This window comes from Oncorhynchus nerka, linkage group LG15 (assembly GCF_034236695.1).
Source record: "Oncorhynchus nerka isolate Pitt River linkage group LG15, Oner_Uvic_2.0, whole genome shotgun sequence".
In the NCBI taxonomy this organism is placed as follows: domain Eukaryota; kingdom Metazoa; phylum Chordata; class Actinopteri; order Salmoniformes; family Salmonidae; genus Oncorhynchus; species Oncorhynchus nerka.
The window spans coordinates 26976113-26990811 of record NC_088410.1 but is presented as its reverse complement, the minus strand read 5'-3'; the positions used below and the strand labels follow the sequence as shown (position 1 = coordinate 26990811).

Here is a 14699-nt window from a genome sequence, read left to right as displayed (position 1 = left end):
GATATGGTCTTTTGCCAGAAAAGGGAAAGTGAGTCTGGAGAAATGGAGAAGAGAAGATGGAGAAATGTGAGACAACATAACAGCATGTGGGAATGTGGGAATGGCTTGCTTAGCTATCACAACAAAAATCTGACGCATACTAAGACAATATAATAATGTTTATATTTTACAATAGAATAGTTGGATACAGTCCTTGTTTCGGTTTCAGATCTTTGGCCAGAAAAGTGTGAAGTGATGAAATGTGTTGACAGGGACATATGGGCATTAGAGAGAGTTAGCCATCACAACACAAATCACACACATAATAAGACAGTCTAATGATATTTAGAAAAGACAAGTTCATGGTTTTACTCAAAATACTGCGAGCTGCCAGAAAGGAATTTGCATCCGTTATGAAATGTGTCACTAGAGGGACTACTAGACTGATCCCAGATCTGTTTGTGTTTTCATGTATGACCATAGGAGTTGGCTAGACAGCACACACAGATCTGGAATCAGTCTAGTAGTACCTCTAGTGACACATTTAATAACGGTTGAAAAACTTTAGACTGATCCCAGATCTGGAACCGGGCTAAAGTGTCAGGCTTAAACATTTTAAGCATTTGGGTTGCATACTATTATATCCGTGGAATTTCAGGCTAATTGTTGTTATTGCAAAGAGAGAGAAAAAATGCCACACTGACCCACAGCTTAAATCCATCTTGGCCTCTCCTCTCCTCCATCTCGAACCCTCGTTGAAATTCTACTGGGCCTCGTTCAAAGTATGAACCATCAAGAGCGCCAGAGGCTTTGGTCCAAATTCATAAGCAATAAATAATAAAACCGTTTTTCGGCGCACCATTTCGACAAGCCACAGTGCATTGAGTAAGTATGAAGACGAACAAAGGGTTTAGCTTTCAGCGATGTTCAGGATAACAGGGTTTTTTGGTTAGGTGTGCTAGTGTGAAAGCTAAATACAATATTGAGATCGGGTCTTTTCTACAAATGTCAGGGATTCCACGTAACAGCTTTGAGCTCATATCACTCTACTTGGTGACGTTGTGGAGTGGAGAGAGAAACTAGAATCAAGTCGATGCTGCTGAACAGATGCCATATCTTAATTTGAGCCAGTTTGCTACAACAGGAAAATAATCCATGCAGCAACAGGAAATTATCATTATTACGTGGATTATAAATGTTGGACATTTTTGAAGGGTTGGTACATTTTTCGTTAGGGTAAATCAAGTCTGAAATTTCAATGTGGAAGTTACACAACCTCAAATACACTATACGTTTTGAAATGTCCTGAATTGCAGGAAAGTTCACCTGCAACTGATCAAATTAAGATCCTATATCTATCGGTTCAAACCTAGAGCTACATCTATTTATCTATATCTGTGGGTTCAAACCTCTTGGGATGATGACGACAGCTGTTTTCCGTTTTAGCGAAATACTAAACTGACCCTCTAAACAACATAACATGTCCTCCGCTTGTCCTCAACATCTGGTTTGTACATGAGTTATGTTTGTTACCATGTAGGTAATGGTTGCTTTCCAACATAATTATATGGTTTTAAAATATGTTTGATGTTCATTTTCCATTTTTTGTTGTATATTAGTTTAGTATTTGGTCCCATATTCCTAGCCCGCAATGACTACTTCAAGCTGACTCTTCAAACTTGTTGGATGCATTTGTTTTGATTGTGTTTCAGATTATGTTTTACCCAATAGGAACAGAATAGTGAATAATGTATTGTGTCATTTTGGAGTCAGTTTTATTGTAAATATTTATTTTTTATGTTTCTGAACACTTCTACATTAATGTGGATGGATAACCATGAATGAATCATGAAGAATGATGAAAGAGAAAGTTAGAGAAAAACCAAGATCATACCCCCACCCCCCCAAATGCTAACCTCCCCTCTTATTGGTAATGGAGACAGGTAAAACATTTTTAAAAACATTGTGGGGGGGTGAGGGGGACGATCTTATTATAATTGTTTTTTTCTGGTGTGATTGTTGGTTACTGAAATATGAATATACTGATAATTAGTGCAGTGATTTATCAAAAACACATGCATGACCCTTTTCTTTGACAAGATCTAACTAAACTGACTACTGGAAATGTTTGCCCTTGAAAGGAATTTGATTGTGAACTAGACACAGGTGTATTTTTAATTGGCAAGCCTTTCCTTGATGCACACCTGTCTTGTATCAGCCCATGTCCATTCCTCCATGGTCAGCTGTGGGAGCCAAGGCAATCCATCACTGACAGTGCTGTTCAGAAACTACAAGGCCTACTTCCCAAATGGCACCCTATTCCCTACATAGTGCATAGGGCTCTGGTCAAAAGTAGTGCGCTATATAGGGAAAGCCCATTTGGGACGAAGCCTAAGGCTACCCAGAGTGCATTTCAGCCCCAAGTGCCCAGATCAATAAACCCATTTTCTCCTCTTTGCCTCTGCTCTTGGTTTCAACATGGGGTTCTGGTGGAGAGAAGGCCTGGCCACAATAAACACCTATTTTAGCATACCCCAGGTCGGGGGATTGAAATGTGTGAGTGCTCAGTGCTTGTAGATAAACACCGCGTGATGGATAGAAAGTGTGGAATATTCCATGAATCCATCGCTGTGGTAAATCTAAGAACCCCTACTGTCTCTGTCTGTCTGAGTGTCTGTCTGTCAGACTGTCACCCTCCTCCCACAGAGAAAAGTAGTGAGGTAGCCTAGCTTGCCAGCGGAACCGAAAGAACCCAACCAACCGTTCCAGAACCAACAAGCTTCCATCTTCCTTCCATTCCACTCATCATAGTCATCTCTTTATGAATGGACTAAGTGCTTAGAGTCAACGATGCTGATTTGCATATTGTGATGTACTGTAGACATTCCAGTAGGCGTCCAATTTATCCTGTTGATTTTAGAGTGGCTAGATAGCATATGGCTTTCCAATCATGACAGCAAAACATCTCACTGTAAAACGTTTGCGGGACAGATTATGACATGGTTTGTGGTTTCTGCTTGTCTCTGTGAATAAATTGAATGACTGCATATTGTTTTATTCAAAATAACACTCACGGTGCTGTGTGCATGTGGACAGTTTGGCAAACAAAGCTGTTCAAATTATTTAGGACTGCAGCTGCTGTTGCCTGGGCATCAAGATTTCTGCAGTTGGAGAGGTTGTTCTGAAGGCAAAATACAGACAGAATAGCACATTATAAAGTCACATTAGACATGTTGTCAGCAGCTACTGCACCGCATCTGATAGGGTTCATTTAATTCATATTCATTCAACATCAGGTGGGTTTATTGCATAAGATATTGAAGAATTTAGTGCAAATGAAGACTGGAGAGACTGCACAGAAGGAACTATCATCAGAAACTGATCGGAGAGGCACAACCATCTCTATTCTTGGGTTTGGGGGTGACACTAAAACGCCTGAGACAGGTTGAGATATGGGGTGTTCAGCGATACAGACAGACTATGTTTTTTTCTTACCGCATGGGATGCAGATTTGGACAAAGTGCCGCGCACGCAAGCGGTATGCAGTGACCAAAGAGGACTTAACTGTGCTTTTCTTTAGTCTAGCCTTTCCAACTTGATATGAACAGACAGAGATCTTTATCCGAAACCTTTTACCTGGCTTTTCCAACCCTCCATCGGAGAGCGTTTCAAAGGCCGGCAGGTTCACTGTTGAGACAGAAAAGGGGGGAAGAGAGAGGAGAGCAGTCAGTGGTTTTCAGGACCACTTTGTGGTCAGTGGGAGATTGAGGAGCCGAGGGAGCCCGAGGAGGCCTCAGAGCCAGACTGGGTGTTGGAAAGGACAACGGGGCCATTGCACAGGCCAAATGGCAAAGTTTGTGAGCGCAAATTACCAAGAAAATCGGAATGGGGAACATTTTTCATAGAAAAAGGGGGCCGGGGGGGGACGTCTCGTTGGGGCCAAGTGCTTGACTTGACTTCTGCTCTACGGGTCTGACTCCGACAACCCCAGCTGTTAAAAAAATAACGAAAGTTGTCTTCTTCTTGGTCCTGCATTCCGAATCCAACTTCCAAGATCAATATTCTCACAACTGTGGCCCTCTTAGAGATGAGGTGCATCGCAAAAGGCAACCTATGGAGCCCAATGGGTCCTTTCAAAAGTAGGGCACTGTGTGGAGAATAGGATGCCATTTGGGATGCAGACATGTTCCTAATGGGGAAGGTTTGAGCCGTTCAAATCCTTTGAACTTCCAACGCTGTTTCGCACTTCTTGATGATCAAGGTAGTCGGTTGTCACGCAATTCCTGCTTGTGTTATCAGATCCTGGCCTCCTACTGAGGAACGTTGAAAGAGAAACCACCTCCTGCCACTGTTAAGCCCATTTGGTGCGGATGTGTGAGGTGAAGGTAGTCTTGCTGGTACTGATGTCGTTCTTTTCTGGCCTTAATGGCCATGTACTCTAATAGTCTCCAGCTGGCACAGCCAGAAGAGGACTGGCCACCCCTCAGAGCCTGGCTCCTCTCTAGGTTTCATCCTAGGAGCCTTTTAGGGAGTTTTTTTCTAGCCACCGTGCTGTAAAAATTAAATATGGCTTTATAATTAAATGTCATTGATTGATTGATTTTCAGGAATGTCACGTTAAAATGGGAAAGGAATTAAAGAAAAAGTAGGAAGTGAAATGAAGGAGATGTTTTCATGTTTCTTGCTTTGGAGGTTAATCGTTTTTTATATCAAAGAGGTGACAACTAATATACTGTACCTCAATGTTACATTCCATTTACTTTCACACGCGGGTTGTTTTTCAGGTCCGATGTCACATTAAAATGGAATAAGGAATTTAAAAAAGGAAATGGGAAGTGAATTTCAGGAGATGTTTTCACCTCTGAGATTGCTTCTGCGATTTTTTAGATCAGAAGGTCAAAACCCTCCTTTGATACACCTCGTTAAATTCCCTTTTCAATTTTTTATGCGGCATTCCATTTACTTTTCACACACAGGTTGTTTTTCTGATTGTGCGTTTGATCATTCTCGCCGTCTCCCACCTTCTTTCACTCTAACAGATGTTGAGGTTCTCACGTTGTGCTCTGGTTTTCTTGATAGACTACTCTTCAGCCAGACATCTTTCTCGCCATTTCAGCCTTCACAAAGCCTCTCTTTGTGAGAGATGTTTTGAATCATTTGGAAGGTCTAGTAGACCTGGGCCAGTCCAATGGAATACCAAACCAATGTCTCAGAGTATTCCCTCAGAACCATACCAAACATGAATGTCCTCTCTCTCTGTCTCTCTCTTTGTCTCTTTCTCTCCCTCCTCTCTCTCTTTCTGGCTCTTTCTCACCCTCCTCTCTCTCTTTCTGTCTCTTTCTCGCCCTCCTTTCTGTCTCTTTCTCTCTTCCTCGCCCTCCTCTCTCTCTTTCTCTCTTCCTCGCCCTCTCTCTCTCTCTCTTTCTGTCTCTTTCTCTCTTCCTCGCCCTCCTCTCTTTCTGTCTCTTTCTCTCTTCCTTGTCCTCCTCTCTCTCTTTCTGTCTCTTTCTCTCTTCCTCGCCCTCCTCTCTCTCTTTCTGTCTCTTTCTCTCTTCCTCGCCCTCCTCTCTTTCTGTCTCTTTCTCTCTTCCTCGCCCTCCTCTCTTTCTCTCTCTCTTTCTGTCTCTTTCTCTCTTCCTTGCCCTCCTCTCTTTCTCTCTCTCTGAACTCCTTTCCATCCACTTCTTATTGCCCATAATCCAATGCCAAGCCACAAGCCTGTGTCTGCCCTGGCGTTGCCAAATAATGATTTAATTAAACAAACACGCGCACCTGTCTCCAGTGGGCAGTACGAGACGAGCGCCACGCTTTGGTTGGACCACCTGACACATTCCTCCTATCACCTCTTTTTAGGCTAAGCTGTCAATCAAAGAGAGAGAAAGACAGACAGTTTCAGTACTAAAGGAATAATGTTAGTAGTAGAGGAAGGAAAAGATTTCCCTAACTAAGCTGCATGGTCTCTGGGTAACCATATGAGTGAGTAGTAAAATGACATTCAATGTATTTAAAACCAGAGTGGGATAAGACACAGGCCTACAGTAAGTAGTATAAATATTAATCATTCTTGGGCTGATCAGAGTGAATTAATTCCCTTGATATCTGGACTATCTATAGCAGGCTAATAAAGCCTGTCATAATAAATCACTGCATGAATTAAGTGTCTGGTTTAGAATATATTTGCCTAATATTAGCCTATATCATACATTTAGATAGGAGAGTAAAACGCCACTAGAGAACCAGTCTGCCTACCTCATAGGCCTACAGTGTGTCCTCAGCAAAGTATTCAACTTTTACTGGGTCTGGCCTGATAGTTGACACCTCTAGTTATTTATAACATCATGTTTCATATGCAGCGTCAGCGTAGCAAGAGAGAAATGCTACCTCTCCTCTCGGTTTGCACTTTATCATCAATTGGAAACCACGCATTGATCCTAGGACCTGGAAAAAGAACACTGATCTAGATAAATCAGATTAGATCTCACTAGGGCGGCAGGTAGCCTAGCGAATAGAGCGTTGGGCCAGTAACCGAAAGGTCGCTCTTTTGAATACCCGAGCCGACAAGGTGAGACATCTGTTTATGAGCCCTTGAGCAAGGCAGTTAACCTTCATTTGCTCCAGGGGTGCCGTAATACTATGGCTGACCCTGTAAAACAACACATTTCCCTGCACCTATCTGGTGTATGTGACAATAAAACATATACATTGTTTGCTACAATACCTCAAGGCATACTCTGAGATGCAGTAGTTAAAAACACTTGCAACAAATGTATTTTTACAGGAGCACAGAAAATAGCCTGAGTTACTGTATACCAGTAACTTTAAGTATCATTTGACACTTTCCTATACAGGCTGCACGATACTGTCTAACCTACTGCATGTAGTGTTTCACCTCTTATAATGATGGGTTATTGATCACACGTTCATGCCATTTTTACTGAGCAATAATGATCAAATGAATCAATAATGGCTATTTAAAATCAACCCAATATTTAAATATTTCTGTTTTAAACTATAGATGTTTGGCAGCTGGTTATTGTAATGCTATTTGAGTTATTATTTCCTGAACCATGGATATACAGACTGACATACAAAAGTAATGTGACTCACATTGGCTACAGTAGCCTAGTATAACAGTGATCGTAAAACGTACATGTAAACATGGACAAATGACATGAAAAAGTGTTCTTCTATGTCTGAAAATAATATCACTTAAACTTGACTCACGGGGCCGCCCATGGGCTACCTATCCATTAGGACACGGCGCTATATAAAACGCTATTGAGAAACACGCGTCAGAGAACCTGCGGTACAGCCTATCCGCTGCACTGGAATATTCCTCGCGCTCACTCTCCGGTCATGAAACTCCAATCAAACGGATTTAAAAGCGGTGAAGGCAATTCTGTTGGGAAGTTGTTGAACATTTGTTTTCCGAGAACAGTGGGGAATATGAACTCAATGTCATCATCCTGCCGAAGAGATATCATGGAACAATGGTTCTTCTTTTAGAGTACTTTTATTCTGCCCCACTCGGTTTAGGAAGACTTTGGTGAATGTGTTTCGTTTTCAACGGTTTCTTTGGATTATATAGATACCTGTATATCTATCTGCAATCTGGATTTAGAAAAAACACCGCGGACTATTCCGTTGACAGGGTGGACATCACCATTGACTGGAATTATTCATCCCTATCTGTAATGGTAATGATTATTCATGAAATATTTTCTTATCATAATTATTATGGCTTTTTATTGTATTTTTGTGTATGGCAACAGTATTAATAAAGGGTAAGCAAATGGACAGCTTTGGAAAAAAAACAACACTCCTCAAAGAAATGATGCTAAGAATGTTTCAGAGCCACAAAGACATGTCAGTGGTATGTTTGGCATGGTAGTGCATATTCAAAATAGCTAAACACACCTTCATCTCAATAACAATTACAGGGTGACTCGGTGATAAGGTCATCATTAGTCATTGAGTAGGGTGATTAGGATGACAGTGAAAGGTGAAAGGTCAACCCAGAAAATGTCTTTGGATGTTTTCTAATTCATCCTCGGTGACTTTATACGAAAACCTATTTGAGTTGCATTTACAGCAAGGGTGAGCTGTGCCTGGAGAACTGTTTTCCTCAAGTTTAATGAGTATGTAGGTCTATTCATGACGCATATATGCATTTATGCTGAATGTAAACAGGTGCAAAACGACCTGTTGGGATTTGTTTTTACTATAGTAGAACAGAAAATAATAGAATATAATTGAGTAGAATAGAACAGCCTAGTTATTCAATGAGTTGGGTAGAATAATCTTGGCAGCATATATCACCTCTATCAGTGACATTAGACCAGTGAATAAAACAGACAGATCTGTATTAGAAACATAGCCTCTAGACTGTCTGCCACATCAATACAATATAGACACACGGTTGAAGCACAAACACGTGTGTAGAGTTGTCAGAAATGGGTGTTTTTGCTTAAGATGTATTGCTTGAAAGTCTACTTTTACACCAACGAACGCAGACCATTTGAGGCGGTTTAAAAAGAACCATCGCCTCAATGTGATGTCCATGTTTCCATGCTTCCCAAAGACAAGTGTCAATGTGAGGAAACCATTTTGTCAAGAGAGAGAGAGCGAGAACGTGTGTTGCCTGCCGCCTCCCTGATCTAGAATAGAGCCGGAGGGATTGAAGCTGCTCATGGAATGTGTCTCAATAGTTGTGCGCTTGTCAACAGGGAACTGTTATAACTTGCCCTTAGTTCTAACCCGTCAGTGGCGTATGACTAATGTACAACAGATTGTGTGATACAACAGAGAGTTTTTCAGCAGAAAAGTCATTACACCAGTGTGTGGAGACACTGCAGAATGGTTGTGTCTATATTTGTGTGCAGACAGCCTCTCAGTTGTATCTCAAAAATATCAGTTGTATCACAACTATTGTGTCAAATGCGTTGTTTTTCAATTGTACAACCTCAGTGTGAATTGAGCAGCTGTTTTGTGGGATTAGGTGGAAACTGTCTCTAACCGCTGATACAGGATCAGATATTGTTTAATGATTCCTTAATAGTTATGTTTGTGAATTGGGGTAGAATGAGCTGATCCTAGACCTGTGGTTAGGGGTTATGGTTAGGGGTTAGGCGCTATTACCTCAAATAAAAATGTAAAATAAAGTAAAATCATCATTCGTCATGTACACAGTTTACAGCAGGTATAAAGGTTGAAGTGAAATGTTTGCGTGATAGACGCTCAACATTGCAGTACAATACCAATAAAAATCAAAAGCAAATCAAAAAGAATGAGTAATTAGAGGAAGGTAGTATTCATAGTAAAACTGATATGTACACAATATAATATACAGTATAGATAATGAATGTGTTATGTCAAGTATGACTGTGTTACAAATATAAAGTGGAGAGTGTCTTGGTTGCGCAGTTGAATAAATGGTATATAATAGAACAGCAGTGTTAAGTGTGTGTGTGTGTGCTTGTGTGTTTGTGCTTGTGTGTAAGGGTTGGATGTTTGGAGAGTCAATGCAAACAGTCTCTAAGGTACAGATGTTCTCTGAGGTGCAAATAGCTATTTTTTTGTCAAGTTTAAGTTTAAATGGGCTTTAAACCATATTCTATCTATGTGGGTTGAATAGGATAGAGAACAGTGTGAATTTTTTAACACATCTGATTCTGTGGTGTCATTCACGAGTTCCTCATCATCATGATATGTTATAGCTAGTAGTTAGCTAGATAGGGAAGAAGACATGTGTTGCTGAAACTTGAGAGTCTGAATTCCAGTATTGACTGTGTGTGTTTTCCATTTATATTGCTACCTATACGATGACCCCATTCCCCCATGTTACTTACAGGTCATTGAAGCCTGAAATACCACTATAATCATATTGTCTCTCTCCTTCTCTTCCCAGCCTCTCTCAGTGATGGGGTTCCTGACCTTCAAAGCCCAGTGATGCTAGCCATGAATCACTACAACCTCTCCGGGCCCCCGGGGGCCCTCGACCCCCTCTCCAACCTCAGCCAGTGGGACACGGAGATGGTAGGTAGGCCAGATATTAGAGAAGTGGAACAGTAACCGGAAGGTCACTGGTTAAAGTCCCGGGGGCCAGAACTAGCTAATGGAGGGAGGCTGGTTTCACTTCTGTGTGTGTGTGTGTATGTGTGATGTCCGGTGGTTTGGATAAAATAAGACAGCACAAAGACACAGTTCAGATTGTGATTGGACATAAAGTTGTATTGCATATTGCATATTGTATAGGTGGAAATGGAGAGTCTGGCTCACCAGGGGAACCTCACCTCGGACAGGCCTATGTCCGGAGGCCCGATCGCAGCCGCTCTCTCCATGACCCTGGGCGTCATCTCCAACATCGTGGCCTTGTTCATCCTGGCCAACGCCTACTCCCACCAGCGCCGACGCTCCAAAGCCACCTTCCTCCTCTTCGCCAGCTCCCTGGTACTCACAGACTTTTTTGGGCACATCATCCCGGGAGCGCTGGTCCTCCGGCTTTACCTCTCCGGAGGGGTGTTCCCCGAGGCGGTCGCCGCTTCCTCAAACGGCTCGACCGACCCCATGTGCCAGTTCCTGGGTGGATCTATGGTGTTCTTCGGTCTGTGCCCGCTGTTCCTGGGCTGTGCGATGGCCGCCGAGCGCTGTCTGGGTGTTACGCAGCCACTGCTCCACTCCTCCTTAGTTACCACCACCCGTACCAAGCTGTCCCTCTCTGGTATCTGGCTGGTGGCCCTCTGCGTGGCCCTGCTGCCCTGTTTCCAGCTGGGGTCATACACCTACCAGCACCCCAACAGCTGGTGTTTTATCAAGGTCAGTAGCCAGCAGCGTTGGGGTCAATTAGAATTGACTGCTGTCACTTCAGAAAGTGATTTTAATTAAAAAATGAAGAAATGGAAAAACATTTGAAATAAATAGCTTCTACTCCTCCGTTTATTAAGAAGTAATTAAAAATAGATGCTGTTTTTTAATGTATTATTGATTGATTTAATTCAATTGGAATTGACCCCAGCCCTGGCAGCCAGATACTGAGCTCCTCTAATGCTTTAGGTTGAACATTCTCAAAGTTCTATGGCAGTTATTTAAACAATGTGACGTTTAGCAAAACTACCACCAAAAGCTTCATAGAAATAACACTAGTGTACAATAAGACAGGATAAAGTACAGAGTTATATACAACAACGACTAAATGTCTGTCTTCTCCTTCATCAAGGTCTTAGCTAACGACACCCAGGAAGCGGACGTAGCCTTTGTTACGCTCTTCTCCGGGCTGGGCCTGACGTCGCTGGGGGTGGCCCTGGTGTGTAACACCATCAGCGGGTTGACCCTGGTTCTGGCCAGGCTGAGACGGAGGCCATCGGGCTACTCATCGTCCCACAGCCACCGCTCAGTGGCCAAGAGCCATGATATAGAGATGGTGGTGCAGCTGGTGGGCATCATGGTCACGTCCTGTATCTGCTGGAGCCCTCTGCTGGTGAGTGGGACAACCTAGGACATGAACAAGTGTAGATGCTGATGCCACTGATTCCATCCACCACACCATGCCTATTCCCTACACCCACTACACATCTAGAAAAAAGTCACCCAGCACAGGCCCCTTCAGTTTGATCCATTTGTACACTGAAAATACACAAGATAGCTTATTTTACGCATAATTATTTGAAAGAAATCGAATTAGGCCGTCAATGCCCCATCAAAAAAAATAGGTTGCATGATGCTTCTGGATCAAAGTACAACAATGAACAATTATATCTCTTCTCTTATGCCCCAGATCTTCGGGCTCATGTCGGTGATGCGCTCCTATAGGGGCTCCATTGATAAAGCTGACATGGCCACCTACGAGACGTTGAATTTGATGGGCGTGAGGCTGGCTTCCTGGAACCAGATCCTGGACCCCTGGGTCTATATACTGCTACGTCGGGCCGTCCTCCGCAAGATCTACCTCATCACCAAGTGCCAGGCCGATTTGAATGGGAGTGTGATCCGACGCTGGGAGGGGAACTCGTTTCAGAGCAAGAGCTCGGAGAACAGTCCCGTTAACAGGATATGAGATCATAACCAAGCGCCAGGCCGATTTGAAGGGGAGTGTGCTGCTACGCTGGGAGTGGAACCCCTTTCAGAGTAAAAGCTTGGAGAAGAATACAGTCAACAGGATATGACTGTGTGACCGACGGTGTTCGAGTGAATGCCAGAAGAAGACTGCATTAGCCCACTAAGCTAAAGCCTAGTATTGACCAGGGAGCCAAAGCAACTCTTTAGGTCTCAGGCAAGGTTACTCATCATGCAGCGAGCGTGGTCCTTGGTACTTGTGGTGGTCACCGACAGAAAAAGAGGACATTTCTGTTATCCCGTATAGTGAAGGATACGATGCTCTGAAAAATGAGGACATGTTCTTCAGCCATGGCAGTATCTCTCAATCTTCTTTATCACAGTGACTGGCAAGCTAAGATCATCCTCCTTTGGATATCTCTTAAATTAAAACTAGGAATTGAGTACGGACATACCTGGTGTCCGAGTACGGTCTATTGGACCAGTCAGTCTGCATTATCCCACAGACGGAGAGTTGAGAAACACAATACCCCACAGACGGAGAGTTGAGAAACACAATACCCCACAGACGGAGAGTTGAGAAACACAATACCCCACAGATGGAGAGTTGAGAAACACAATACCCCACAGACGGAGAGTTGAGAAACACAATACCCCACAGACGGAGAGTTGAGAAACACAATACCCCACAGACGGAGAGTTGAGAAACACAATACCCCACAGACGGAGAGTTGAGAAACACAATACCCCACAGATGGAGAGTTGGGAAACACAATACCCCACAGATGGAGAGTTGGGAAACACAATACCCCACAGACGGAGAGTTGGGAAACACAATACCCCACAGACGGAGAGTTGGGAAACACAATACCCCACAGACGGAGAGTTGGGAAACACAATACCCCACACACGGAGAGTTGGGAAACACAATACCCCACAGACGGAGAGTTGGGAAACACAATACCCCACAGACGGAGAGTTGGGAAACACAATACCCCACACACGGAGAGTTGGGAAACACAATACCCCACAGACGGAGAGTTGGGAAACACAATACCCCACAGACGGAGAGTTGAGAAACACAATACCCCACAGACGGAGAGTTGAGAAACACACTCGCATAGTGAGTAGGTCAAAGGCTTGAAGCATATGAAGATGTGCAGCTATATCAGCACAGAGGTTCATCTGAGAGATCAGAAGTTCAAAGCCTAGCTACATATCTTCATGAATAGAATGTAACGCAGAAGAATATCACAATTCATTCAACATATTGGATCTCATTTGTGGAACGTTGATTATTCTGAAGTCTGTTGGTTAAGGTTTAACAATGACATTTTAACATCATCGATGTCTAACGATTCCAGAACGACTCCAAAAAAACAGAGTTGTACGCTATGTAAATGTTATGCTAAGATTAAGATCGCTTGTTAAGTAAAGGGAGAACTACGATTTTTTCCTGAGCTTCTGATGTATAAAAATGCTACTTCATGTCAAATATTGAACAAGTTATAAATATTTATTGCTTTTCCTCAATTCTCTGGGGACGTGTAAAGAAGTTATGGAACGTAATTGAATGTGATGAAATAAAGAAGAATGTTTTGACTGAATTAGAAACCGTTGTTGTCCTTTTTTTTCTCCTCTCCGCCAAGGTATTAAATACAGTATTCCAATAATACAGTATGTTCAAACGGTGTACAGTATCCTGAATATACGGTGGAAAAACACACGATGCAAAGAAATCAAATGGTGTAACTGGGTCCATTCTAGTAAACAGTGACTATTATGCTCAAGTGAATTTTCTTTGATAGGAAACTGAAGATAAATGCTGCAGCCTGCTTACCACCTACGTAGTTCTCTGAAAACTTTCCTCTCACATAACTGTATATTTGACACAGCTTTTAAATCATACGTTTGGAGAAAGGCCAAAGTCAGCAAAACACCAAATTCCCAAAACACATGCAACAACACAAGCCAACCCAGCAAACCAGGACTGAGGGTCACCATAACACCTCATAAAACATCCCTGTTCAGTTCTAAGTCCAACGCTTGATTTATTTATTTCTCAGGGCCCCGCAGTCTTGTCTACAATTCATATATTCTGTCTGACTTGGTCATTTTTTAAATTCAAATGATAAGATGCTGGAAACTATGCTCGAAATGTGATTCCCATGGGACAAGAGCAAGAAAGGAATGCTGGTTTAGAGTCAGTAAATTAAATAGAAAATTATATCGACCATGGCAGTCAATAAATAACACTCATAGTTCTTTCCTATAAAATGTTTGACTCCAAGCCACACTGAATAAAATTGTGGTAGCCACGTATGTACAATTGAAGTCGGAAGTTTATATACACTTAGGTTGAAGTCATTAAAACTAGTTTTTCAACCACTCCACAAATTTCTTGTTAACAAACTATAGTTTTGGCAAGTCAGTTAGGACATCTACTTGTGCATGACATAAGTAATTTTTCCAACAATTGTTTACAGACAGAATATTTCACTTATAATTCACGGTATCACAATTCCAGTGGTTCAGAAGTTTACATACACAAAGTTGACTGTGCCTTTAAACAGCTTGGAAAATTCCAGAAAATGATGTCATGGCTTTAGAAGCTTCTGATAGGCTAATTGACATAATTTGAGTCAATTGGAGGTGTACCTGTGGATGTA

General features: G+C 42.4%; 1 protein-coding gene across 1 annotated transcript; it reads left to right on the top strand.

Moving 5' to 3' along the window:
* The first annotated feature begins 7265 nt into the window (after positions 1-7265).
* ptger1a (prostaglandin E receptor 1a (subtype EP1)) lies at positions 7266-13637 on the top strand. Its single transcript, XM_065001434.1, has 5 exons — positions 7266-7676; positions 9887-10014; positions 10234-10794; positions 11195-11455; positions 11753-13637. The coding sequence occupies exons 2-5, from the start codon at positions 9928-9930 to the stop codon at positions 12029-12031; spliced, it is 1188 nt and encodes a 395-aa protein (XP_064857506.1). The 5' UTR covers positions 7266-7676; positions 9887-9927; the 3' UTR covers positions 12032-13637.
* The last annotated feature ends 1062 nt before the right edge of the window (positions 13638-14699 follow it).

Bases quoted from the DNA above. Each gene is read 5' to 3' on its own strand.
- ptger1a (XM_065001434.1), top strand. From the start codon at position 9,928: ATGCTAGCCATGAATCACTACAACCTCTCCGGGCCCCCGGGGGCCCTC. The intron at 10,015-10,233 runs GTAGGTAGGCCA...CATATTGTATAG, and splicing joins GCCAGTGGGACACGGAGATG to GTGGAAATGGAGAGTCTGGC. The intron at 10,795-11,194 runs GTCAGTAGCCAG...TCCTTCATCAAG, and splicing joins ACAGCTGGTGTTTTATCAAG to GTCTTAGCTAACGACACCCA.